General features: G+C 50.1%; 1 protein-coding gene across 4 annotated transcripts; it reads left to right on the forward strand.

The window, feature by feature from the left end:
• EEF1A2 (eukaryotic translation elongation factor 1 alpha 2) lies at positions 1 to 26,784 on the forward strand. Of its 4 annotated transcripts, none has more exons than XM_037877121.2 (8): positions 1 to 813; positions 2,971 to 3,186; positions 7,518 to 7,697; positions 11,092 to 11,388; positions 21,657 to 21,807; positions 23,541 to 23,797; positions 24,368 to 24,602; positions 26,430 to 26,784. In XM_037877121.2, exons 2-8 carry the CDS (start codon positions 3,043 to 3,045, stop codon positions 26,555 to 26,557), a joined length of 1,392 nt encoding a protein of 463 aa, XP_037733049.1. In that variant the 5' UTR covers positions 1 to 813; positions 2,971 to 3,042; the 3' UTR covers positions 26,558 to 26,784. The 4 variants fall into 4 exon arrangements, with proteins under 4 accessions (XP_037733049.1, XP_043382958.1, XP_043382956.1 ...); XM_043527021.1 differs by lacking the exon at positions 1 to 813 and adding an exon at positions 984 to 1,318; XM_043527022.1 differs by lacking the exon at positions 1 to 813 and adding an exon at positions 2,583 to 2,829.

Consider the following 26,784-nt stretch of genomic DNA (forward strand, 5'->3'; position numbering starts at 1 on the left):
ATTCCCTTCCCCCATCTCCCCCTCCTCCCCAATCTCCCCCTCCCCACATCTCCTCATTCCCCCTCCTGCCCCCTCCCTCTCCCTCTCCTCACATCTCCTCATTCCCCCTCCTGCCCCCTCCCTCTCCCTCCTCATTCCCTTCCCTCTATTTCCCCGTCCTCCCCTCGCGTTCCCCCTATCTCCCCATCTCCTCATTCCCCCTCCATCTCCCCCTCTTCCTCCCATTCCTGCTATCTCCCCTCCCCCATCCCCATCTTCTCCCCACTCCCGCTTCCCTCTATCTCCCCCTCCCCACATCTCCTTATTCCCCCATCTCCCCCTCCTCTCCCCACTCCCCATCCCCCGCAGCTCCTCATTCCCTTCCCTCTCTCTCCCCCTCCTCCCCCCCATTTCCCCTCCATCTGCCCCTCCTCGTTCCCTTCCCTCTATCTCCCCGTCCTCCCCCCGCCTTCCCCTATCTCCCCACTCCCCCGGCTCCTCATTCCCTTCCCCCTATCTCCCCCTCCTCCCCAATCTCCCCCTCCCCCCCCCCTCTAGCTCCTCCACCCCACCCTGCCCTGCCCTGCCCTCCCCTCTCCTCTCCTCTCCTCTCCTCTATTTTTCTCTTCCTCTCCCCTCCCCTGCCCTCCCCCCCGCTGTTCCCAGGCGCCCTCCCCCTCCGCCGGCCCCGCCCCGCTCGGTACCGCATTGCTGTAGCGCAGGGGGTCACTGCATTGCGCCGGCACCGGCAATAGGGGGACCCCCTCCCAGGGAGATAAAGCCGCCGGAGCCGAAGCTGGCAGCCTCTGCTGTCTGAGCCCGGCGCCGCCACCGGTAAGAGCGCCCAGCCGCCGCCGCCGCTTGCTGCGGGAACCGGGCGCCCCGGGGCCGGCTCGAACCCGGGGCTCCAGCGTCGGGGCGCGAGTTCGCGGCGGGGGCCGCCTGCAAAGCGGGGGGCTGCAGCCGCGGGTGGGGGGAGGAGGAGGAGGAGGCGGCGCTGCAGCGAGTGATGCCCGTGCGGCGATGAAGGGCGAGCCGTGGTCGCCGGCGATGGAGAATAAAAGGGGCACAAAAAAGCGGGGCGACAGCCGGCCGAGAGCAGGAGCCGGTCCTGTCTGGTCGAGGCATACGCCGCTCTTAAGCTGCTCGGTCGGGGCAGTGTCATTGCGGCGGCTGGCGAGTGCGTCTCCTCTTCGCTCGCCACTCCAGGGTCTTTGCAGCGCGTGGGAACGGCTCCCAGGCTGGGGGTGGTCTGGGGGGGGAGTGGGGAGAGAGAAGGAAATCGGGCCAGGGGGAGCAGCGGCTGGGTTTGACCTTGTGGTGACACCCCCAAGGAAAGGTAGGGAAGACATGCATACATTTGGGGCTTTGCAGATCGGTCGGAAAAGGTGGCCGGGTTGGAAAATTTTGGGTAGAAATCAGCATTTGGGGTGCTAGGAAAGGGAATATTAGTCCCTAACTGCTTTGAACTAGCCCAGTCTGGGGCCAGCAGGGTTTAAAAATAACCCAGAGGGAGGGGCAGAGAAGGGGAGGCTGTGTCACCAGACTCCAGCAGGTGCTGTATGTAGGGGGGTTTGACCGTTCGCAGAGCTTGCACAGAACTAGATTTTCCAGCCCAAGATGCCTGACCCTCCTCCCCACTTGAAAATAAAGGCACTTAGCATCTTTAACCCTGGGGGAAAAAAGATGGTGGAGAGGTTTCTGAAACCATTGGAGGTTGCTTATCTTGAATGGGTTGCAGCTGGAGGATGTGGGATGCACAGACTTGAAAGCGCAGCATTCATTTGTGTTGGCTTATAATGTGCATTAGCACAACTGATTTAATGATCTGAGCCAGGTCCATGAAGGGTGAAAAAGGTGGAGGGGTTTGCTCCCGTCCTGGAAGGCTGCTCTGAGGGGCTATAACCGAGTGCATGATGGAATCTGTATTACACCAGCAAACTTTCCCTGAGCTCTTTTAACTTTAAGGGTGGATACAAGAAATTAGATTTTATTAGGCAACAACCTAGGCTTCTGTTCTGCACAGTTACTGTAGCAGGTGCAGCGTGCTACAGGGTCCTTTGAGATGCTGAGGCAGATAGCTGGATGTATTGCTTTTATACCTTCTTTTTATACCTCTTCTTCAATTTTCTCTTGATGCGTGGAAGAAAACACGCTACTGTGTGCTCTGACGCCATTGCTGAGTTTCCTGCAAGCGCCCAGGCTGCTTCCAGTTCAGCTTTAGGGGAGAGGGCTGAGCATGGGTTATTTTTGTCTGTTCCCTTTTGTGGGCACCATATTGTCATCCTAACCATGAGCTCTTGGGAGATTTCAGTCCATGGTGCAAACAGAAAGGAATTGAGTATCTTATAGGACCTCTATGGAGACAAGTCTAGGCAAGAATGGATGCCCGAGAGCTCCTCTGAGAGCAGAACAGTGCATGAAATGGAGGCAGTGCCTAAAAATCACTGGAATCTTTGACACAGAAGCACCAAGAATAAATCAGTAACAACCCCCCGTAAGTGAGACGGAGGGGGGAGCTGTTGGTCTGGCAGGGTTTCAAGGGCTAACTAGGATGATATGTTTGGGGCCCCTATGACGTGTCACTTTGAACGAGCGGTCTCCTCCCCTATCTTTGGCTTCCTTGCAAAGGCTGAAAAGATGGCGACTTGCACGGGGCTTGGAAGGGTTTATACAGAATACAAAAATAGAAGATGAACGGGGTTAGCATCAGCCACAGCAACTCCAGAGGCAGGCAGGCCCCATCATGGCTACAAAAAAGGGAGGCGGACAGACAAACCTGACTATGTCTGGCCTACATCTCGCTTGCTGGGATCTGGGGAGAGAGTGCCTTAATTCAGGAGGCAAAAGGTAATATGTCTAAATAGCTAAACAGTGTTGTCGTGGTCGTCAGACTCAGCCTGGGTGAAACTACTGGGAAGGTCTGTTTGCCCTGGGTCGTGTTGCTGTTGCTGTCAGACTCTTTTGATGTTCTTGTTTGTCTCTCCCCAGCCTCCACAAAAAAACGCAGCTTTGCTTCCGCTCCTTTGCTAGCGTCGGCCCTTTCCAATATAACCCGAGAGGATGGGGAAGGAGAAGACACATATCAACATTGTAGTCATTGGACATGTGGACTCTGGGAAATCCACCACCACTGGGCACCTCATCTACAAATGCGGGGGCATTGACAAAAGGACCATTGAGAAATTTGAGAAGGAAGCTGCTGAGGTGAGACCTCGGACCCCTCCCGTGCCTTCCCCTTTGTCCTCTCCTCAGCAAGTGAGTGAGGGGCAAGCTCTGTAGATCATCCAATCCATCCCCTGCCAGTGCAGGATTGTTCCCTACATTTCCTCCATTCTTCCTGTGCCCCTCCTCACCCTTCCCTCTATTCCTGTGCCCTCCTTTGTTCCTATTCTCTCAATATCCCTTCACCTCAGGGCCTTTCCAACTCTTCTGGCCTTGGTAAAAGAGGACATTTTGGCATTTGCACCCTGTACTCTGGGTCTTCTAGTTGGCTGTGGAGCTCATTGCCACATTATATCAATGCGGGTAAGAGTTGAGCATGATTTGAAAGCCATATGGGAGATTTACAAGGATAATAAATTATAACGGTAAAGAATAAAGATTCTGGAAGCGAGATAAATGCTTGTGCTTTAGGACATAAGCCAACATCTAAATACTGGGAGCTAGAAGGAATTTTTCCCTAGGAAGAGATTATTCCATTGTTGCCTGCTCTAGGATTTCTTGCATTGTACTCTGAATCAGCTGGTATTGGCCATTGTTGGAGACTAGATACTGGGCAGATGGTCTGATCCAGTCTGGTAAAACTGATTTACGTTCTTGGGTTTGGGATCTTGTGTGTAGTTTTGACAGTAGCTGTCAAAGTAGAAAACCTGGTCTGAAATATGTGCATTTCATTTAATTTTATGATTTCTCTTTTATAAAGACAAAAATAATAGCAGCATAATAACAAATGCATTTATCTGGCTTTCAGCATAGTGCATATAACAAGGGCAAATACATAGGAGTAAAAGGGAAGAAATACCATTGCAGAATGACATTCTTAAATTAAAAGAGCTCAGAACGTGGCAATGGTAAATTCTAGTGAAATGAACCATTAGGAGCCCTGATGCATTGTTTCAAAAGGGCTGTGGCCATCAGAAATCTGTGTCTTTGATGCATATATACTTTGATTTTTCTTTCTAAAATTCAATGTGTGGTATACAAAAATGGCAGCATTCTTAGAGCTGCCAGTCGTGAATAGACATTTTGCTGATTGCCTCTTAACCCTTTGCATTTACGGAATAACACCCAGGATAAACCACCTTTTCCCTGTACCTTGTCGTCCGTTCCCTTTGCAGCTCTCTCAGCGAGAGCTGCGTCCTGTGTCTAAACTCTGTTTTAAAATGGACCGTGCTGTTTTCATAGATATTTTTGTCCTGTACCGATGAGTGAGACTCTGTATAATTAGGTTGTTCTAGATGTGACTGCAGCCACTTTAATTGAACGGACACTTTCACTGACTTGCCAGAATATGCAGGGGCTAGAAGCTGCTATTAATAGCCTATTGACTGAGCTTCCAGACTCCATTTTCTGATGCAGGGCTGTGGAGGGGTTTTTCTTTCACTAAGTTGCATTAGGAGGAAATGGAGGCCTGCATGAATAAAAAAACAAAACGACAACCACCACTGCTCCACCCGCCCCCTCCCTTTCCCGGTCCTGTTGTGTTTTTTAAAGGAGAAAAGATAAAAGGAGAGAATTATTTCACTAGAGCACAGAGGTTGTAGTAGCTTGGAAGGTTTCTTTATTCATTATTTTTGATCTCAGAACATAACTGTCCTTGATGCTTAGCTTAATCGAGAAATATCAGGCAGTTTCTGGTATTTAACAGTGGAGTTATTGTGCAAAGCTAGATAATACAGGTTTTTTTCCACACCAGTTCTGGGTAATTGAATATACCCAGTGAAAGGGACCTGGGGGAGGGGGGGAATCTGTTTGTTAAATAAAGGCTCACATTTGTCCTCAAGCTATGCATGACATTGCAAGTTTTAGTGTAATTCAGCACTTATGTGGAAGGACCAGGGCCCCCCCACCCCTTCTGGGGGGTGGGGGGAGGGATAAGCAAATAACCCTCTCTTTGATAATTCTCAAAGATCTGTTTTTCTGAGTGAGGAGGAACGTTGTGAGGTATCAAATAAGAAGGCACGGTTGTATGTTGAAGGTATGGCCTACAGAGATGAGGGTAAGAACCATCCCAAATATGTTCAGACTAGATTCAAATCCCAGTCTGCTTTTCTGGGAAGATACAGTTTGTCAGGCAGCATGGTTAAGCAAGCAGAGCAGTGGGCTGTGAGCCTAGAGACCTGGAGTCCCGTCTCTTAGCTCCACCTGTGACCTTCTTCACATTCTGCCTCTGTTTGTTCATCTATAAAATGGGGCTGTTGATACCATCTCTTGCAAAGCACTTTGTATGAGAAGTGCTATATCAGAACTATGTATTGTTAATCAATTCCACTAACTAAAGCAGTTCCTCTGATATAGCCACACTATTTCAAAACGTAATTATTTGCAGTAAGACTAACCCCTGTACTTTTCCATTTGTAATAATGTGCTAGACAAATAAGTATGCAAGCTTGAAAAGGGTTAATCTGTTAGCACTTGCTCAGATCCTGATTATAATCTGTATTTCTTTTAGATTAGCTGTAAGGACACAGGGACTGCTTGGGATCTTTCTTTGTATAGCTTTTTCCAGTGCCACCAACCTATATCTAAGGACATGTGAGGATGCACCTTTAGATAGGAATGAGTTTCCATGCATTTCTAATCAGAAGATGTAGGCTCTGTTTGCTCGGCGTGGCTGTTTATTTCCATGTAGCAAGGAGAAGGTTTTTCAACCAATTTTAGGACTATGCCCATCACCCTCAGTAGCCAGATGCAAAGTCATTCCCGATATAAATCTGTGTAAGCAGTCTGCACTCCATTAATCATTTGTAGTCCACAAACCGTGCGCAGGGGAAATCACATCACCACCTCTGGGATGGAACATGGCAGCTGTCTAAGTTAATAGGAGTCTTTCCATTGACTCTGATGGCAACGGACCTAACAGAACGCAGTAGCAGAATATCCACAGTTAAGTTAGAGAGGAGAAACTTTTATGCAGCAATATTAACGCTCATATCTCAGGCCACAAGCAGCTACTAACAGCCTGTGGTTAGGAAGAAACTTCCACTGGGGATAGATCATCCAGAATTGCCCCTTATGAAGTTTGTTGCACCTTTCTTTGAAGCATCTTGTACTGATTATTACTGTAAACAGGGTAGTGGACTAGATGAATCTGCTATGGCATTTGCTATGTTCTTGAGAACTGCATAGGAAGTGGAGAAGCATGCCATGGCAAATGACCTAATTCTCTAGATAAGGTCTATTTTTTTTCCCCAATTTAGAATATTTCAGGTGTTTTTAAAGACTGGAATATCTATGAGCATTAACACCTTTATTTCTGCAAGCATTGCCAGGCAACAGCCAAGTAAGTACAGCGCATCTCAGAGAGCCTATTGCAGGATAGTTTCCCCCACCCCACCCCTCTCTGAGGCTTCATTTTCATTGGTAGAAGGCTCACACTTGGGGAGGGATACACACAACTCCAATCCAGGAGGGGAAAGAGCAGCTCCCCCTACTGGTGTGAGTTCTGATCAAGATTTGTCATTAGAAAAGGCCAGAGCGAGGAAGATGGACCCAATACATGGCAAAACCTAATTTAGTGGCTTCCCCAGCTATATGAATGTGTAGATTGAGACATAAGGGGGAAGACACAGGTAGTGAACTAATATGTGGGGATAATACTAAATTGACACGCAATACAACAAAGAAAACACTATTTTACTCATTAGCTTAAAAAAAGTATGATTTTTACCTATGAGCGAGGCCTGTCACACCATGATGGTATTTACTTTGATTAGCCCCATGCAGCATTTTATGCATTGGATACTGCTGGCCAGGACTTCATGTTAGTCAGCAATATCCTAGCATAGTTTTGCCTGGGAATTCATCCACCACTTAGCAACATCACATTGCTCTTTTAGGCAGCAGCCAACAATATCCCATCATTTTATTGATTTAATCTATCCAGCATTATACTGTGGTGGTAGTCGTCATTTCAACTATTGGCTGGCTACACCGATACCTGGGCTTCTGGACTGAGAAACAGCATTTTCGGTTAGCCAGCAATGGGGCCCAGTTTCACCTAATAGCCAGCAACATGGGGTCAGGGATTTTTCTAGTATTGCACCATAATTCTTTACTATCATGTCCTGTTTGCCCAAAAGAAGCGCATATTTCCTTCAATACAGATTAAGGACCTGGGCCTGCTGCCATTGAATTCAGTAGGGTTTTGTCGTTAATGGTTGCAACCAACAACTCCCTAGTTGGGTATCTGAGCTCGTGAAGGCAGGTTAATGGGATGCCACATCATCAGCTGACCCTGTTTCTGGGCTCAGGTTTCTTCTCATCAGGTGCTCTCCTCTTTATTTATTTTTTTTTTTTTAAATATCACCTGCTAGATGGGGAAAGGCTCCTTTAAATATGCCTGGGTGCTGGACAAGCTGAAGGCTGAGCGCGAGCGTGGTATCACTATTGATATCTCCCTGTGGAAGTTTGAGACCACCAAGTACTACATCACCATCATTGATGCCCCGGGCCACAGAGACTTCATCAAGAACATGATCACAGGGACGTCACAGGTGAGAGCAAGGAGAGGAGGAGCAGAAGGACTTGAAAGTAAAAGTGTGCTGTGCTGGTGGGTGGCACCCGGGAAGGGGACAGGGCAGCTGGGTGACACCCTGGGGTGTGGGGGGGGATGGATGGGTGGTGCCCATGCATATTTTTGAAACCCTAAATTGGGGGGGGAGGGGAGGCTTTTTCTACCAGACTTCATTTCAGAATCCAGCAGATGCAGACTGAAACAAACTTGAAGCTCTTTCATCTGTACATCACGCTGCACTGGTTTTTACAATCCAGAAACACCACACCCACAACCCTCCTCCTGTATTTGGACCGTTGCAGGGGCAGTAATGGCGGTGCAGCCCCAGCTGCAACTTAATGTTTCCTAGAGTTTAAGGCCAGAAGGACCAATAGATCTGACCTGTATATCACAGGCCATTAAATTTCATGCTGTTACCCCCATATTGAGCCCAGTAACTTCCTTCCCATGGTGGCAGTACAGGGTGCTGTAGAAACACCCACTGATAACCAATGTGCATGGGGTCTTTCTGTGTCTGGCAAGGCCCACCCACTAATCTCAAAGCCCCTCTACCTCCCCTTTGATTTCCTCCCAGTTTGAGCTAACTGTCCCTCCATGGCTGACAGCTGTTACAGAACTCTCTGCAGCCAGAGGGTGGGAAGGGGCAAGAGGAGAGGGAATCCCATGGTCCTAATTCAGGTCAGTAAAGTGCTTTAAAATCCTCGGATGAAGGTGCTAACGAAATGCAAAGTTTTATTAATTAACCCTCACAATGCTGCCAAGCGACGCATAATGTCATTAGCCTTGTTTCAGAGGCAGATATGCTGGTAATGGTGACCAAGCAGCTTGCGTAGCATCCCAGAGCAGGGTCAGCAACAGAGCAAAGGGCAGAACCCAGGAGTCCTGGCTCCCAATCCCCTGCTTGAGTCACCCCTCTATAATCAAATGGCCAATGGCATTTGAGAACATAGCGTGGGCCCTGTACACTCTCCCCTTTGGGGTGAGAATGGGCTGGGGTCTAGCAAAGCAGCGGGAGCAGCCTGGAAGCAGGAGTGGCATCATGATGTGTCCTCAGTTCCCTTGGCTGTCCAAAGTGCAAGGAGGAAAATTCTTAATCCCAGCTTCCCTCGGTTAGAAGCAGATGGGTTTGCGTATAGTTTTTGTTGGGGGGGGGGGGGAGGTGTCATGAAATTTGGGGCTCCCAGTGAGGGAGGGCTTTTCCTTGACCTGCACTTCATGTTGCCACAGCCACCAGGCGGGACCTGACCATATAGCTGACAAGGCTAGAGGCCTCCTTTGAGACTTCTAGCAGCTACTCTTAAGATAGCCATTGGAGGGGTGGGTGGAAAATGTCAGGTCAGTGCAGAATGGCCCTCCTCACTTGCCTTCCAGGAGGCTGGTGGTAGCTTTCCCCTTATCACCATCGGCTGCTGCCAGAACAGAGGCATGAAAGCAAGGTGGTAACTTTGAACCTGGGTCTCACCATTCATTGGTGCATTGCACTAGCCCCAGAACTGTCGGTCTGAGCAAGCAACACCCCTGCAAGACACCAGAATGCAGAAACCCTGGACTCCTGTTGGCCTGTCATGATGAATGCTCATTGGTGACGTAGACAGGAGGCATCGGACAGATACAGAGGCCCCTGTTGAACACGAGCCAGCTGCAGTTCATTTTCAGGATGCTGCTGGTACGCTGTCTGAGATATAGAAGTGCAGACAGCTCAAGCTGTTTAGGAATAGCCGCGGAGAGCGAGGGTTCAGGTGGTATTGGGGACGGGACCATTCGCCAGTGTTTAGACTGGCTTGAGAAGGATGAATATTCCATGCATTCTACCGTGCAAGGCAAGCAGCACCCCCTGAGCTAAACTGGACTGCAGTGCCGTGGGAATCCCAGCCGTGGCACACCCCACCTTGCAGTCCCTCCCACAGGCCTGCTTCGGAGCAGCTGCAAACTCCTGCTGTGGTTGGCAGCTCTCCAGTTCAGGCCCTGGAGCTACTTTACTAGATCGCTGTGACAAAATATAGCAGTCGTTGGGGTCCACCTGCGAGTGGGAAATGTTGGCTGGCAACACTTTGTCACATGACACGAAATGCACGGCCTCTGTTGGACTAAATGGGAATCCCAGGTGAGCCTTATCTGCGGCTTCTCGGTCTCACATAGTGACCCAGTGCAGTTATGAAGACTAATTCTGCCTTGATCCCTAACACTTTAAATGTACTCTGGCTACTCCCATTCTGCTGCTCGGCGTACAGAACACATCTGGGTCCCATTTTAGATGACCGGGATCATTCCATTGATTTCACTGGGAGTTGGATGAGCCGTAAATGACAGTGGGGAGTTATATAACCTATTTCCTGTGAAATTCATATCCTGATGCGCAGCTGGGGTCATGTACTGCCTTCTCATGCTTGCAGGCAGCTTCCGTTGTAGTCCCTATATGTAGCTGAGGAGGGAATGTGGTCATGAGAGAACTCCTGCCTGGGAGAGGGGATAGATAATAGTATGCTGGGCTTGTGCACATGGGGTTTGATCCAAAGTCCATTGAGGTCCATTGGCTTCCATGGGCTTTAGATCCAACTCAGGTCTTGTCCTGGTTCCGAGCTCACGTCATAAGACCAAGCTCAACTGGCAGTCTGGCATAGCACAATTGGCACCCAAGAGTTGTGTGGGGTGAAGTTTCAATAGCACCTGCTCAGACATTGCCTGTCTCGAGAGACTTGGGAGTACTCCTTTTGGGCCTGTTAAAATCAGGGCCAATACTCACACTGATGTAACTAGGAACAGTATTTAATCCTCAACCAGCACTGCAGAGAGAAGTGTTGGATAGGAGCAGGCTCACTCTATTCCAGTGTGCATTGGGCAGCCACCCACAAGCAACGAGAGATTGAAAGGATCAATAGGGTCTGAGAAGTGGTTTAGGTTCCTAGGTGGCCCCCAGTCGCTAGCAGGTGAGCACTGCACATGCATTAATGAACTTGCCCTCACAACACCCTTCTGAGGTAGGAAAGTATTATTAGCCCCATTTTGCATATAGAGAACTGAGGCACAAAAGAATAAATGACTTGCTGAAGATCACCTGTGGCAAAAGCAGGACCATACCTTAGTCTCAAGTACTAGGCTACGGCCTTCACCACAAGACCATCCTAGTACAATAGCAAATTTCCTAATAGGGCAGAGCTGGGTCAGCAGGATGGGAAAGAGGAGGCTTGCTTTCAAGATGAGGAAGCTGTTACTTATCACATAAGAATAGAGGGAGCACTCAGGTCAGGGAGGGAACCTGCATGGAGAGGTTCTGAACCTTCTCACTCAAGAGGAACCAAGGACAAAGCAGCAGAGGACAGATCTCCTTTGGGCTAGCATCAACACCTAATCTGCTTTGTCTTTCTTGCTCCCAGGCTGACTGTGCCGTGCTGATTGTTGCTGCTGGCGTAGGTGAATTTGAAGCTGGCATCTCCAAGAATGGGCAGACCCGTGAGCATGCCCTCCTGGCCTACACACTGGGCGTCAAGCAGCTCATTGTGGGCATCAACAAGATGGATTCCACAGAGCCGCCGTACAGCGAGAAACGTTACGATGAGATCGTCAAGGAGGTCAGCGCCTACATCAAGAAGATCGGCTACAACCCTGCCACGGTCCCCTTCGTGCCTATCTCTGGGTGGCATGGGGACAACATGCTGGAGCCATCTCCCAATGTAAGTGTGCGTGGGTGCGGTGCTAGACTTGCCGCCTCAAAGCTGCTCAAATCCAGGCTGAGGTTGACCTTTGTGCTGTGCAAAATGAATGCAGATTGCATGCACCCCTGCGATGCAGAACTATCTGTATTGCAAAAATAGATCTTTGTCCCACAGCTTTAATCAAGCTGACCAAATGTAAATGGGCCTAGTGTTCAGGGCCCTGATTATCATCCTGTGTTGGACTGATGCCATGGCAGATAAGGGTAAACAGCTGCAGGAATTGGTTTGAGTAACTTCTCCTTAGGGATTTAATTTGAAGGCCTTTGGTTTGTAGTAACCAGATCCATCCAAAGTGGTTGTCAAACCCAGGGGGAGCATGACATGTTTTCGTGCACTGTTTGTTCAGTGAAATAACACAAACTAGGTCATGCCCTTGGAATGTCTCCCTTTATTCAGTCTAGTTTCTGCCTATCCGGCATTGGGAAATTCTCCCAGAAGTGTCTGTCAATACAGCAGCCACACATTGATTTTGTGTGGGTGTGTGTGTGTGTCAGACATTGATTCACTGTGTGTGTGTGTATGTGTCTCTGGGTAGTCTCTTTACTCAGGCAACCCAAGACTCTCCAAGAAGTTAGCCATGGAAGTGATGGTCCATCAGATCATCCAGGATTGTTCCCCACAGGACATTGCCGAGGGTTATGCCCACTCTACTTTTAAATGACCCAAGCAGTGGCGCTTCACCACTCCCCGTTTGAAACCATTCAGAGACCAACTGAGGAAGAATTTCCTGACATTAATTCTAAAAGTCCCTTTCTGTCTAAATTTTGTTCCCATTCCTCCTAGTGATATGCCATGTACTATGCTAGAGAATCCCTCTCCTTCCTCAGCAGGTACACCCTGGACATATTGCTACATTGTTCTCCTATTCCCACCTTAGCCCTCACTTCCCCAAGCTGTGCAGATTTAGCTCGTTCACTCTTCCTTCCTAAATCAGTCCTCCATCCCACTGATCTCCTCCGACCTGCTTTGTCCATACCTTTCTGATGATGTGGTACCTAGAATGGAATGAGCTATTTCAGGGACGGTTTATCGTACCCGAAGCAGCTCCTTCCCCTATAAGGCATATGACCTAACAGTGAGACAGTTCTGTCTGCTGCCACATGGCAGGGCCACTTCTTGGTTTCCTCAGACATGCCCCAGGGCATGTCTTGGGGGCCACAGTTGTGTGGTTTTTTTTTGGCTTGGCGAAATCAAAATATGAAAATTAACTTCACCTCCCCCTCTGCTCAGCTGAGATAGGAGGAGAAGAGATGTTGCCGTTTCCCATGATAAAGAGAAAGAGCTAAGCTCTTAATCTTGCAACAGCTGTTCCCCAACAGGTGTGACAATAGGGCTTTGCCGGGACGTCCTGCAGTTGTCAGTACTCCTTTGCCAGACAGCCTGGCTCCTACTATAGTGACATTCATATAGTGAAGTATTTTTTCGTTGGAAAAAACTAACCAAAACCCAAGGGGAAGAAGGGTCCAGTGGTTGGGCTGGTGGCCTGGCCTCTGTAAGAGGCAGGTTCAATTCCCTGGTCTGGCACAGACTCCCCAGGTTACCTTGGCCATGCCATTTAGCTTCTCTGTGGGTCTGTTCTCCACCTATAAAAAGGTGGATAATAGCACTGTCTTTCCAAACAGGGCTGCTATGAAAATGAAGATTGAGGTACTCGGATACATTATCCCTCAGTTAAAGGAGGGCTGTGCTGTAATTATACCTAACAACAATGAAACTTTATTCAAACATCATTGAACCTCCATAGGACAAACTGGTCAAAAGACCAGGCTTAACTTAGAAGAGACTATTTTGTCCCCTGGACTTTAGAGGTTCTCTTCCTATGCTCAGTGAAGCTAGGGTAAGGTCTGTCTTGGTCACTACGAGGAAAGTACCAGGGTTCTTGACTAGACTCAAGTTAGGCTTCCAAATGTCACCAGTTGCTGGGTTGGGAAGATGATACTGAGCAACCCTCCTATTAATAGGTTGGGCAGTGGAGGTGCAGAGTGAGGCTGTGGCATGCAGGGAAATTTTTTTTTAAACTTCTGAGTGAGCTGGCCCCATTCATCCTAACAGCATTTTCTAAACGCTACTCCTTGGTTGTGCAAAGCTTATGTGCAGAAATAGCTTTCCCATGCCAGACAGAGGCAGCTGTCTCTGGGGTGGGCGGCCGGCAGCTGTTTGAACAGCACATTAGAATGCTCCAGACAATCGAAATTGCAGCAGGAGCTTGGGTGGGTAGAATTTTTACACTCCTACGCTCATGAACGCACCACAAGACCCTTAGCACTGGCTCAATCAGGCTGAGTAACGAGCTGTTGCAAGGTGCCGAGCGCTCTGGCCCCAGTCTAGCAAAGCACTTAAGCCCATGCTTAAAGTATATGAATAATGCCATTGACTTCAGTCTTGCTTGCTGGCTTTGTCGGATTGCAGCCCGTAACCATAGCAATTTGCAGGATCAGGCAAATGACCAGGATCTCAGTCTTACGTCTTACCCAAAAGATGAGACTAGCACACCCTACCGCCACTTCTCCTAGGAGGGTTCTAGTGAGAAGCAGCATCTGCATTTTCCCCCCCCTTACAGTAAAGTCTTTATTTTCACCCCCATTTTCTGGCTGGGTTCCATTAAAGCATAAGGCAGTCACATGCTCAGCAGCCCCTATGCGATTAGAATTCCAAGAAACCGCTAGAACCCGTGGCAGCTTCATTCTCCTCCATGCCATGTATTGGCCTCACCCAAATAAGAAAGGACACCGCCTGGCTACATTTGCTGCAGGAGATCTTTGTGAGACAGTCATTTTGGACCAGTCCCCAGTTCCTGCTTTGGAAGCAGTGAGTATATCGAAAGTAACAGACGCCGGCCAGCAGAAGATTCTGTGCTACGCTCTCCATTGTCTTGGCACCCCACTTCCATTCAGACCTTGTTTAACAGTTCGTGCTGTCAGACCGACGCTTCTTGAACAGGCCAGTGGATTGCTTGATTTAGCATGTGCCCAGCAGTTTAAGGGTTAAATATAATGCATTCCACTGAACCAACAATTCCTAGGCCTATGTTGATTATACACCATGGGGACCAATCTGCAGCTCCCTGAAGTTAGTAGAGAAATGTCCATGGATTTCAGTGGGCAGGCAAACTTGGCTTTTCCCTTCCCCTTGCAGTTTTCTGTTGCTTGGAAGCCTATTTCAAGGAAGGTGCCTCCACCAAGCAGAGGCTGTTTACCCCTGTGGCTGGCAATCCGGCATCAGGCTCACCACTTGTGGGCCGAGTTGACAAGCAACAGGTCTCTTTAAAGATCGGTTCCCTGATACAAATTAAACACTGCCTTCAGGGCTGTAATGAAAGAGGCGCCGGGTCAGGCAGTGTCTCCACACTCCCCCGTCCACCCCAGCGTCCTCGCCTTTAGAAATACTTTCTGAGCAGTTCTGCTGAATGAACTGCTAAAGGATCTAGGGCTTCTTCCCTGAATTTCTGGGTGGGAGTGAGTGGCTCCTGGGAAGGGCCCGTGATCACGCAGAGTCCTTGACTCAAGGCTGCCAGGCTATTGCTCTCTCCGTACCAGTCAGTAGTTCCAACAAAGGCATGAAACTCAATCTGGAAACTGATGCCCGTTCTCTCTTGCACCGGTTGGAGGAAGAGGCAGGTGCAGGGCTGGCTGCCAACCACTGCAGTTTTAACCTTTTCAGCCACACAGAAGGAGAGGCTCCCCCATGCACAGTCACTTGCCAGAGCAGAGGGGGCTTGGGAGCAATGCAGTTTGCTGGAGAGGCTGAGCCATTTTAATCAATGGTAGCAGTCCTCTGCCTTTTCCTTAGTGTGGTTATTGTACCCTCTGTCTACCAGAGCCACAAAAGCCAAGCCCCTGCAGCCAGGAGGTCAGGTCTACCAGCCCCTTCTGGCCCTATAGACCCAGGCCACAAAGGGTGTAGCACAGAGAAATGCAGCTTGGCTGGTCTTGATTTCAGCTGCTCAGTCATCTCTCTCCAGCAAATTAAACTCCAGCCTGGGCATAGTCTCCAGTTAGCAGCTTTGTACCTGCATAGGCTCTAGCTTCTACACCCTAGTTTTTAACCCATCCCTGCCTGGACATTGCCCACCAGGAGTGGATTCCATTCTCACCTGCCAACCTTGGCCCTCAAATAAGGCCAAGTAAAAATGGGCACGTGTGTGTGTGTGTAGATAGTGACAAAGCTCCAAACCTGTATTGGTGGGTCCCACGCTTCCAGGCAGATTCAGTGGCCTCAGAAGCTCACCAAGACCCTCAATAGGACCTCCCTTTCCCAGTATAGCAGCAAGGGTCACCGCTTATTGAGCTACTTTCATCGCAGGCCAGCATGGAAGGTGGAATACCCCCAGTCTCTGTTGCTCCTTAGAGCTTGGTAGGCTCAGCTTGGCCTCCTGCCTGAGCCAAAGTCTGCTTCCCCTCTCAAAGGGATCTCTGTAGAGCACGGGGGAAGGGGGGAACCTGGGCCCACCCTCTAATCCAGGTTCCAGCCCAGGGACCCTAGTGGTAGCAGCGGTTTTTCCCTTCACCAATGATGCTGCTTCGATTCCCTGGGCCGCTTCCCCATGGTCCCCTTTTCCCAGGCTTCACCCTTACCTCAGGCTTCAGCAATGCTTCTCTCTAGAGAAGAGCTGGAAAGGAGAGCTTTTAAGCAGTATGAGTAGGACCTTAATTGGTTCCAGCTGTCTCCATTAGCCTAAGGGCCTTAACTAACCCTTTGCCAGTTAATTGAGGTCAGGTGCCCGCATTAGCCTAATGACCTTAATTGGTTAAATTGGCATCAGGTGCCTTGATTGTCTTGGAGTAGCCTTTGTTTGGCTATCCAGGGAACAGGGACCTGCTCATTCTGAGGCTGATATACCTGCCTTCCACTACCCTTATATCCTTCTGGTCTGAGTCCATCACAATATATATGGCTTGAATGCACTGGGGATGTGAGATGGAGCTATGCCTTGTCCTCATGGAGAGCAGTCAATGCTCCTTGCTGGTACCTCAGTGGGGGTTAGGTACCTGGAAGCAAGCACAGAGGCCTGGTGGAACAGCAAGAGGCCCTCCAAGCGGAGATGGTGGGAGTCCTCATGCTGCATCCTTGAGAAGGCAGTGGAGGACTTGATAGAGTGTGAGCATTCCAGGATGAGTCACCCAAATTCTTTCCAGGGTCCCTCCCATGGTATAGCTCCTCCCATCCCATGCCTCCGCCTTGCTTGAATACATCTCTCTCAGGAGAGAGCCCCACAGCTGAGACTATTCATAAGGAGATCCAGGTTAGCTGACTTCAGAGCCAGGCCTGGACTGAGTGTTTCCCTGCCTGAAGGCGCCGGGCGGGAAACATCACCTGGAGAGCCAGTTTCTCTGCTGCCTCACACTTGTGTTGCCATTGACACCTGTGGGAAGAGGGTGTGAAATGGTTCCGGATCAGAGGGGCAGCATTGGATACCCCCAGCTGTATGTGACTGTGCCTGGCAGCAGAGAATCAAGCCCACGTCTATAGTGCATAGAGACAAGTGTGTCTGTGATGGGACGTGGACAGGGGTGAAGATTGGGGAAAATAGGAGTTTCCTAAATCCGTCTCTGTTTGGATAAAGGGACATTTCGCTTGCTGATGGCTCCCAGTCCTAGCCCCTAGAGGAGTAGCTAATAGATTCTGATACTGAACTGCCTACTAAATACCAGAAATGTTCTGGGCAGGAAACTCCAGAGGGGCTAGCAATGAGGGACCCAGGCAGAAATGTCCCTGTAGACAGTTCTGTGCTTTCTGGTGCCCCATGATCTACAGGGTGTTGTCACTGTCAGGGAGGAATGCAAATGTAGCATCTCCAGAGAGCATGTCAGTGATGGCAATGAAGGAGACTGTCCACCAGATGGTGATGTTGCCTCACACAGTCTCCGCCAAAGGTTTCTGTGGCCTGGGCGGTGCAAAGTCCCATGCTTTGATGCGGAGGAAGGTTCACTCATTTATTGGCCCTGAGGTGCTGAAAGGGCAGAGGTGCTGAGGAAAACCCACCTGCCTCCAGCAACCCTAGCAGGGCCCCAAGGCAGTACCGCCAACCCGCAGGGTGCAAAACTCACCAGGCAGGCCCCCCCCACCCCCAATTGTGCGATTGGCTTGGAAATAATCCCTTTTTTATTTGCTTCTTGGTTTTGAGCCTTGAGGAGTCACATTTTCAGGCTTTTCTGTGGAACAACCAGGGCTGGAAAGAATCGGGGGGGCGGGGAGAGCCATGTTAGTCTGTATCCACAAAAACAACGAGGAGTCCGGTGGCACCTTAAAGACTAACCGATTTATTTGGGCATAAGCTTTTGTGAGTCAAAAACCCCACTTCTTCAGATGCCTGGAGTGAAAATTACAGATGCAGGCATAAATATACTGACACAGGAAGAGAAGGGAGTTACCTCACAAGTGGAGAACCAGTGCTGACAGGGCCAATTCAATCCGGGTGGATGTGGTCCACTCCCAATAACTGATGAGGAGGTGTCAATACCAGGAGAGGGAAAATTGCTTTTGTTGTGAGCCAGCCACTCCCAGTCCCTATTCAAGCCCAAATTAATGGTGGTAAATTTGCAAATGAATTTTAGCTCTGCAGTTTCTTCTTGGAGTTTGTTTTTGAAGTTGTTGTTGAAGGATGGCTACTTTTAAATCTGTTATAGAATGTCCAGGGAGATTGAAGTGTTCTCCTACTAGCTTTTGTATGTTACCATTCCTGGTGTCTGACTTGTGTCCATGTATTCTTTTACGTAGGGACTGTCCAGTTTGGCCAATGTACATGGCGGAGGGGCATTGCTGGCACACGATGGCATCTATCACATTGGTAGATGTGCAGGTGGAATGAGCTCCTGATGGTGTGGCTCATGTGGTTGGGTCCTCTGGTGTCGCTAGAGTAGATATGGGCACAGAGTAGGCAACGGGGTTTGTTACAGGGATTGGTTCCTGGGTTAGTGTTTCTGTGGTGTGGTGTAGTTGCTGGAAACTTACTTAACAAAACAAACCCTGCTGAGATTCTCATGGAATCACCTGACTCCAAGCGCTGGGGCTTTATGAAAAACACCAGCTATCCAGAGCTAGCAACACCACAGGGAGCCTGGTTCTTCTCTCACTTACCCCAGTGTAAATTAAAAGTAACATGAGGGGAAACTGGCATAGCAGGCCAAGATAGTGTGAAATATAGAACTTAGTGCTTAGCTACAGTGTTTTAATATTTGTATTCCAGTAGCCCTAGGGACTCCAGTTAGGGATCAGAGCCCCATTTTACTTGGCACTGTGAAAACGGAGAACAACAAGACAGTCCCTGCCCTGAAAAGCTACATCCTCAAAGCACTTTACAGACCTAAGACCGTTGGGAGGTGGGGACGCCCTCTTATGGATAGGGAACCTCTGACACAGAAGGTGCATCACACTAGAACATGGAGTGCCTGTAATATATCAAGAGTACAACTGGACCAGTGTACAGTGATAAGCGTATGAAATGGAGCACTGTCTACACTAGGGCCTATGCTGTTGCTACCCTTGGTGGGGCTGCATCTCTGAGGGCCATTGCTATAACCTATTGGTACTAATTTTCCTAGTGTAGAGAAGTCCAGAGACGTTCACCAAGTTTTCAGTAGTCCTGAGCACAGTTGAAGTCAGTGGGGACTAGGAGTGCTCAGGACATCTGGGAATCAGGCCCCGTGTGGCATGCCCAAGTCAGCGGCAGAGGGGAATTGAATTTGGGAGCTCCGGGTGCCACTCTTGGCTCCCATCCACTAGAGCATCCTACCGCTAGTTTTATTTTACTAAGAGCTCCTGGGATGTGGCTGGGCTGACTTGGAGCAGCTTGGGTGGGGATGTGGAGGGAAGGGGGAAGGTGCCTGTTTGCTACCTTTGCACCTCCCAGATTCCAGAGCCACCAGGAGACAGACCAGTCCCCAGTGTGAGCTAAAGCAGGCCAGGAATGGCTCCAGTTCACGTCCTTCCTCCCCCGGCATGTCGTGCACTGAGCTCTGCGATGGGGAGCAGCAGAGGGCTGTTCCACCTGCCCAAAGCCATCAGGGAAGTGAGAGTGGAAGCTCCCAGAGACCTCCCAAGTGACAGGGGAAGCAGACTGCCAGCTGGCACAGCTCTGACATTCACATGGGTCAACACCCACCTAGAGTGGCCATTGGCTCTGAATCAGGAGCCTGTCACTAGACACCTCTCCAGAGTGGGGTGGATGAGGTCCTGGCAACGCAGCTCTGTGACTCCTTGTCCCCACTTCTCCTGTCTCTCTCCTTTGTGACTCCCAGCTGAGGGCATGGGCTGTTTTCTGAGGGCACTGAGCTCAGAGTCAGCAGGCCTGGGTCCATTCCTGGCTCTGCCACTGAGTGGTTGGGTGACCTTGGGCAAATCACATCCCCTCTCCATGCCTCTGTTTCTCCTCCTACCTGTTGTCCCTTCAGATGGTAAGCTGTTCGGGGCACGGGCTGCCACTCCCCGTGTTTGTACAACGCCTGGCACAGTGGGGCTGATTTTGTTTGCTCCTGTAATGCAAATAATAAAATAACAGCCCTCTGCTTGCTACGCTAAAAAATCCACTCTGCAGACACTTTTCCTTAGGTGGCCAGTGGGAGATGCAAGGCTGTGCCATCACCTCTGGAGGGTAGGAAGTCTGGCACTCAGAATGCACCGGGAGACCTGGGCTCCCCTCGCTGGGTTTTCCCGGTTACCCCTAATGTCAGGGTTAAAGGAACCTGTTGGTGTGTGTCCCTGTGTCACCGCTGTCTATTGGATGGACTGTGTCAGGCTTGCGCGAAGGTTCAGCTCCCTCTGCTGGCTGAGCTGAGGGTTGCTGCTGCAGCTCACCTGGAAGAGTTTTGTTTTCTAGAGCTGACGGTTGGGAATTCTGTCCCGCACGGTCGGCAGGTGGCCACGCTGTCTCTGTGTCGGTGGCCGCGGAGCCAAACGCGAAGGGAGGTCAGGGAATGTGCCGCTTGCTGCCAGAAGCCAGCCACAGTCTTGATTTGCATTGCAAACATGAGCTGGAGTTGCCTGGCATGGCGCCCACCGAGGGTTGCTAGGATTTGGGACGATAATGGCATTCAAGTCTGGGGGGAGCTTAGCTGCAGTGCCCGGAGCAAGTTGCCAATTAAATCAGGCAGTTAAACAGTCAGACACCTGCTGCTTTGAGTGGACTCGTACTTTACAGACTGGCAAGACTTGAAGGAATCTTGAACATTCAGCTCAGCGTCAGCCCACCCTGTCCTGAGGTCGCCTGTTGCTTTTCCTCCTCTCTTTAGCACTCCCTTCCATCTGTCTGTCTTTCTCCCTCTAACTTGAGAAACTTTCCTCTCAATGGCCCATCTCACCATTTTCTCCCTCTCTCCTCCCATGCATGCCCCTCTCTGGCCTTCTCTACACACTGGAGTTGCACAAGTTTAACTTCGTTTTAAACCAGTTCAGTGAGACCGAGCAGACCCCTGTGTGAATGCATTTTATTCAGTTTAAGAGTGACTTATCTTAACCCTGTTCCTGATCAGCAGACATCAGGTTGATATCAATTTTCAGAGGATCCGCGCAGACATTTGCTTTGGTTTAATGATGTCGATTTTAAGATGCACCCCTAGTTTAAGCCACTGTAACTCTGCCCGTAGATGAACTCGTTGTGTTTGTCACAAAATAGGGGACATCCCCTCCCTAGAGCATCCAGCAGTCTGAAGGCTTGGATTTGCCCGTAGCTGAGATTTAGTGAGTCATCAGAGCAAAGGTGAATGGGGACAGATTTGTGGGTGGAGGGAACAGTGTATCCCAGCATGCAAAGGGAATTAAAAGACCAGCATGTTCACTGTCTCTCCCTCCCAGCAGGCTGTGTCACTGGATTACTTGTGCTAACATATGGTGTATGCTGCTCCTAATGAGAGGAGAGAATGGGGGCTGGGAGGCCTTGCTGGAGCAGATGGTGAGTTAAGGCAGGCAGATCTAGGTTAACGCACGGGATGATATAGCAGAAGGATTGCTCCTTGCTAAATGAGTCAAACCAGATTAAGACTGGGTGAACAGGTCAGCAGGTGACTGCAACCCCAGCTCATATAAAGAGCTTTCTGTTCTCCTGGAGAGAAATGAGCCTCTCTGTGTGAAAATGGGGTTCAGATTCAGTGGCTGAATGGCTGCCCCAGCATCAATGTGGATACGGGGCTTCTAGCATGCTCCTCTCCTGCTGGAACATTTCTAGGGGACTTTGGGTTTGAAGGGTTCTGCTGCAGGGGACTGGCATGCTTCTGCCCCTTTTTGTTCTCCAGATGCCGTGGTTCAAAGGCTGGAAGGTAGAACGTAAGGAAGGAAATGCTAGTGGAGTGTCGCTGCTGGAAGCTCTGGATACCATCCTGCCTCCCACCCGCCCTACAGACAAACCTCTGCGTCTGCCCCTTCAGGACGTCTACAAGATCGGCGGTGAGCAAAGCTATTGCTATCTTCTCTCCCTCAGCACAGCGCTCTCTGGTGGTTGGAGCAGAGACTTTTTTCCCCATAGTTGTCTGCATTTTCCAGATCTAATTGGGCTGTTAGTTGGACTTTGCAAACTCCACCCAAGATCAGACCTATAAGGGTTGGAGCAGAGGAAGCAAAAGGGAACATTGAGTTAGGACCGTTGCAAAGAGACCCATCACGGGCTAGTTTTACACGGCTGGAGATTTAGGGAGGCATTTGCAGAATGTTGCTTTTGGGGGCACAACCTGCACCCAGAATTAATTTTCTGAGCATGAATATCGTGGGTGAAAGATTGTGCCTGGAAACAGGGGTCTGCTGAAATCTGGTCTAAGGCCCAAAAGGAAATGCATGTTTATGATTCGTGGCAAAACTGTGCTAGAGGCCAGGATCAGGACAGCCAGGAGGCTCTGAGGTAGCTGCTGAGGCTTAGCTCTCCGGGGGGAAGGAAGTTTGCTCAGTGGCTGCTGGTGCTATGCCCTGGTGTCACCAGCACTGTCTGCCACACAAGCACTAAAATTCACTGAAGAAAGTCAGATCAGCAAGCCAATAGCCTGTGCCCTTGAGAGATCCTTCTCTGCCCTGTTGGCACCTGGTCCCCCCGCAGAGTCGGGAGCCTTCCAGTTGCCTGTGTCAATCAGTAACACCTCGTTAGCTAGCCTGTCCAGCAAACTGTGTGTGGGATATTTAAGCCAGACTGTCTCCATTGGCCTGGTGAACTGATGTCTCAGTGGATATAAATATTTTGCAGGAGTCCCTCCTGCTTAGGGCACAAGGCAATGTCTGCTGAATCTCACACAATCAATTTACAGCCCCTCCCCTCACCCTTGCTAGGACTTGCTCTGTGTGGATGTCAGGCATGGATTGACTTTTGCTCCCCTGAAGTGCATTGCTGCAGCCTGGTCTTCTAATCGTTAGCCTGCCACAGCAGATCACATGGTCATTAGTTAGTGGGTCCCAGTCAAGGGCACATGAGCAACAGATACAGAGGGTTTTCCCATGGAGTAAGACGAGTGTTTGGCGGAAAACGATACCACAGGGAGTACAAGAGCAGACTCCAGGGAGAGGATGGATCCCGCCAGGCTTCCTGGCCTCTTTGCAAGGTCATTTCTCTTGGTGTTTCTTACGTAACTCATGGAGTTTTCCAAACTCTTGAGAGGGAGCAAGTTGGTAAAAGGCCTCCCTTTGGTTAATACCCTCTCTCATTCTGTCACTCCCTGCAGCTAGGCGCTAATTCTGAACAAGTATCAGGTGCGTTGTCAGGGCCAGTGTGAAAACGCTTAGCAATATTCAGGCCAGGAGATTGCTTTCCTGTCGCTATGAATTTAAATCAAGAGGCTTTACACGGGTGGAATGGAACTGCTTTCAGATGACATGGGGCTGCACAGCTAGTCCTGGCTCTGAGGCCACTTCTTTGAGCTATAGAGGGTTTCTCAGAGCACTGAATGGGTATCATTTATCAGGCACGGAGCAAGGCATTGCTAGGGGCCCTGGTAGCTGATCTGGCCTGCCTTGGTTCTAGATTAGGCCGTAAATAAGCAAATAGTCCCACATCTTCCTCTGGTGTAAACTGACATAGCTTCACTGACCTCCGTGCTTTCCACCAGCTGATGGTCTGGCCCACAGTCTCTGGGAATATGGTAAGCTGACTGCTTTGTGCTCTGCTGTCTTCATGTCACCGCCTCTCTCCTCCCCCGCAGGTATCGGCACCGTCCCAGTGGGCCGCGTGGAGACGGGGATCCTCCGGCCTGGCATGGTGGTGACTTTTGCCCCAGTGAACATCACCACTGAGGTGAAGTCGGTGGAGATGCACCACGAGGCTCTGAGCGAGGCCCTGCCAGGAGACAACGTTGGCTTCAACGTGAAGAATGTCTCCGTCAAAGACATCCGCCGCGGGAACGTCTGCGGGGACAGCAAGTCGGACCCGCCCCAGGAGGCAGCTCAGTTCACATCTCAGGTCAGCAGCACGGAACGGTGACCAGGTAACGGGGGTCTGTGAGAGTCACGTCCATCAGCGCATGCATGGACAAGCTGGGGACTTTCTGGTCACAGATACGGAACAAACCCGTGGCCTGCCTATTGGCATATCAGGTTGCCGGGATGGATAAGATCATCTCAAGAAGGGCTGCCCCAGGCTAGTAGAGAATATCACAGCCAGCTCGAGGCGAAGGCTTTATAATTATGTAGTGCCTTTCTCCCAGAAATATCCCAGAGCTCTTAACTACCTGGTGTTCAAGCTGTGTACCTGCACATATAAGAATCGCTTTCCCCGCTTCTGAAATGTAGCCACCTCTGGGGTAGAACACAGCAGCTGTTGAACAGCGCACAGCAACATTGCTAAGCTAAGGGTGAACTCTGAGAGCTGGTAATGAGTCAGTGTCTTATTTTCACTGAGTGCCAGCCACTAGATAGCAGTATCTTTTTCACTCCCCTCCCCCACAACATATTGGGTACTTGAGCTGCGTGGGGTTTCCTTCACGGTTTTTGCCTCTGTGTACCCTGGCGAGCTCCTTGTTCTGTGTTCCAGGTGATCATTCTGAACCATCCCGGCCAGATTAGCGCTGGCTACTCCCCTGTCATCGACTGCCACACTGCGCATATCGCTTGCAAGTTCGCCGAGCTGAAGGAGAAGATCGACCGACGCTCTGGCAAGAAGCTGGAGGACAACCCCAAATCCTTGAAATCCGGAGATGCTGCCATTGTGGAGATGATCCCTGGGAAGCCAATGTGTGTGGAGAGCTTCTCCCAGTACCCACCCCTTGGTGAGACAACAGGTTCATTGTTTACCTCCCGTTCCTACTACACACGCCCACAAAAGGGGGGCTTAAGGCTGGTTATTTCCCAGGCCGTGGTCAGTTGTTACTTCCCGGAAACCACGTGTCACGTCAGGGTGAGGAGGTCCCTAATTGGAAAGGTCCTTGAGCTACTAAGAGTCTCTCGGAGTCCGATGACGTAGCATTTATGATGCGGACTGTGAATTTTTTGGGTTCTCTAGTCTAAATCAAATCCTGGCAGCTAACCAAGCATGTCATCTGCGAACAGGCTACTGCACAAAGTGGGATGGATCTTTCTGGGGCAAGGAGCCCCAGCTCCTGCAAAGGGGGGAATGTGTTAAAGCAGCTCCCTTTGGATGCTGTCGTGCACCAGGGTGTATTTATGTGGCAATGCTTGGACTTGTACAGCACAACTCTCTAGTAACCTTTTAATAACGGGGTGATTACAAAATCTTCAGTTCACTGAGCAGCAGTGCGAAGGCTAGCTTGATAAATACCACTTTACTGAACACTTACCCTATTACTGGTACTTCTAAGCAAGGAATGAAGGTTATACGGGAATTGTTGCTGGGCTAAATAATGTAAACTCATTGTTATTATGTCCCTTTCCCAATTGAGTGCCTGATTGGCAGCTCTGTAGCAACTTGCAGGCCTTGCTTATTTGCCTAGAACAGAGTTCAGTGCACCTGCTCATACAGCTAATAGCCAGGTGCAATCTGTGCACACCTCACACAGCCGCTCTAGAGTGTAGAGGGAGAATTGCATGTTGGGATCTGTAGTCTCAGCCAAATCTGAGAGGAGAGCAGCCGTGGGATCGCATTGCTGGGCTCACGTGGCCCACATGCATGGTGCTTAGTATCTGGAATTGATTGCAGAATGGACAGGAATATCAACTGTTTTTCTCAATTTCATTGACGTTTGTTTGGCCAGTTCTCAATCAGCCACACGAAACCCTAAGGAAATAGGGTTACATGGAGCAAAGGAGGAACTGCATGAGGTCTACGATAGGCACCTGCACCGAGGTCATGCTGTCCTTGACTTGCTCTTCCTTTCACTGTATTTGCTCAGGAGATGCCTTAAGTCTTAAAGGGGTCTGAATTGGCCAAGCCTGGGGGATAGTGAAGGAGCTACTAGGTGAGGTTGTCTGTCAGAGTGAGAGGGAGGAGCTGGCAAACAAATCTCAGAGCACAGGGGGCATCCCTATGCAGCCCAGGGCTCCTCTGGAGGTGCAGGGCTCTGAATGAGGCATTAGCCTGGAGCTGCCATCCGTAAATATGAGGATCTCTTCATAGCCTCCCTGGGGGGCAGAGTGCAATACGCCCAGCTCCTGCTGGTTGGAGGAACAAGATGCCTTGTCCCTCTAGGGCAGCCCACTGTCCCTCCTTACTGCAGGTCTATTTGTCTTAGGTACTTATCAGGCCCCCATTATGTGGTGTCTGAGCACCTCAGACATGTTAACAGACATACTCCCTGTGAGGTAAGCAGGACTATTGTCCCCATTTTACAGAGAGAAACAGAGGCCTGGAGATGTTTAGTGACTTGATCGTACACAAAATCTGTGTTGGAGCAGGGAATTGAATGCAGGTCTCCCCTGTCCTGGTCTAGTGCCTTAACCACTGAGCTATCCTTCCTCCTCTGTTCTAGTCTGACCACCGTCTGCCTGGTAAAGTCCGTTGCCTGCTCTGGGCATGGACTGGTCAGAAGGGGTCTCTAGGTCTAGTCTGAAATGGGGCCCTACAAGTGTTTAGAGACAGCAACATGCTCCTGTTGTTCTCACACCATCTCCTTCCTCTCCATTTCCCTCCCCCCCCGCAGGACGCTTTGCCGTGCGCGACATGCGGCAGACCGTGGCTGTCGGCGTCATCAAGAACGTGGAGAAGAAGAGCGGTGGTGCTGGCAAGGTCACCAAGTCGGCGCAGAAGGCCCAGAAGGCTGGCAAATGAATTGTAGGCTCCCCGTGCATTGCGCAGAAACCATCCCCGTCACCAGGATGCTGCCATCTTCTCCCTGAGGCGCATGTGTGCACATCAGCTTGTAAGAGTTTATATGTCAACGACTGGATGCTAACCATTAAGGTCCAGTGGAAATTCTTTAAAAGGAAAAGCATGTTCCAGCGTTTGTGAGGCTTCATGTTAATTTTACCAATAAACTGGTGCAACATCCACAGTGA

The sequence above is a fragment of the Chelonia mydas genome, chromosome 13 (genome assembly GCF_015237465.2).
Source record: "Chelonia mydas isolate rCheMyd1 chromosome 13, rCheMyd1.pri.v2, whole genome shotgun sequence".
Taxonomy (NCBI): domain Eukaryota; kingdom Metazoa; phylum Chordata; order Testudines; family Cheloniidae; genus Chelonia; species Chelonia mydas.

What these genes read in the sequence shown, in the direction of transcription:
- EEF1A2 (XM_037877121.2), top strand. Translation starts at nt 3,043, where the DNA reads ATGGGGAAGGAGAAGACACATATCAACATTGTAGTCATTGGACATGTG. An exon ending in TTGAGAAGGAAGCTGCTGAG is followed by an intron (nt 3,187 to 7,517) that starts GTGAGACCTCGG and finishes ATCACCTGCTAG; the next exon opens with ATGGGGAAAGGCTCCTTTAA. An exon ending in TGATCACAGGGACGTCACAG is followed by an intron (nt 7,698 to 11,091) that starts GTGAGAGCAAGG and finishes TCTTGCTCCCAG; the next exon opens with GCTGACTGTGCCGTGCTGAT.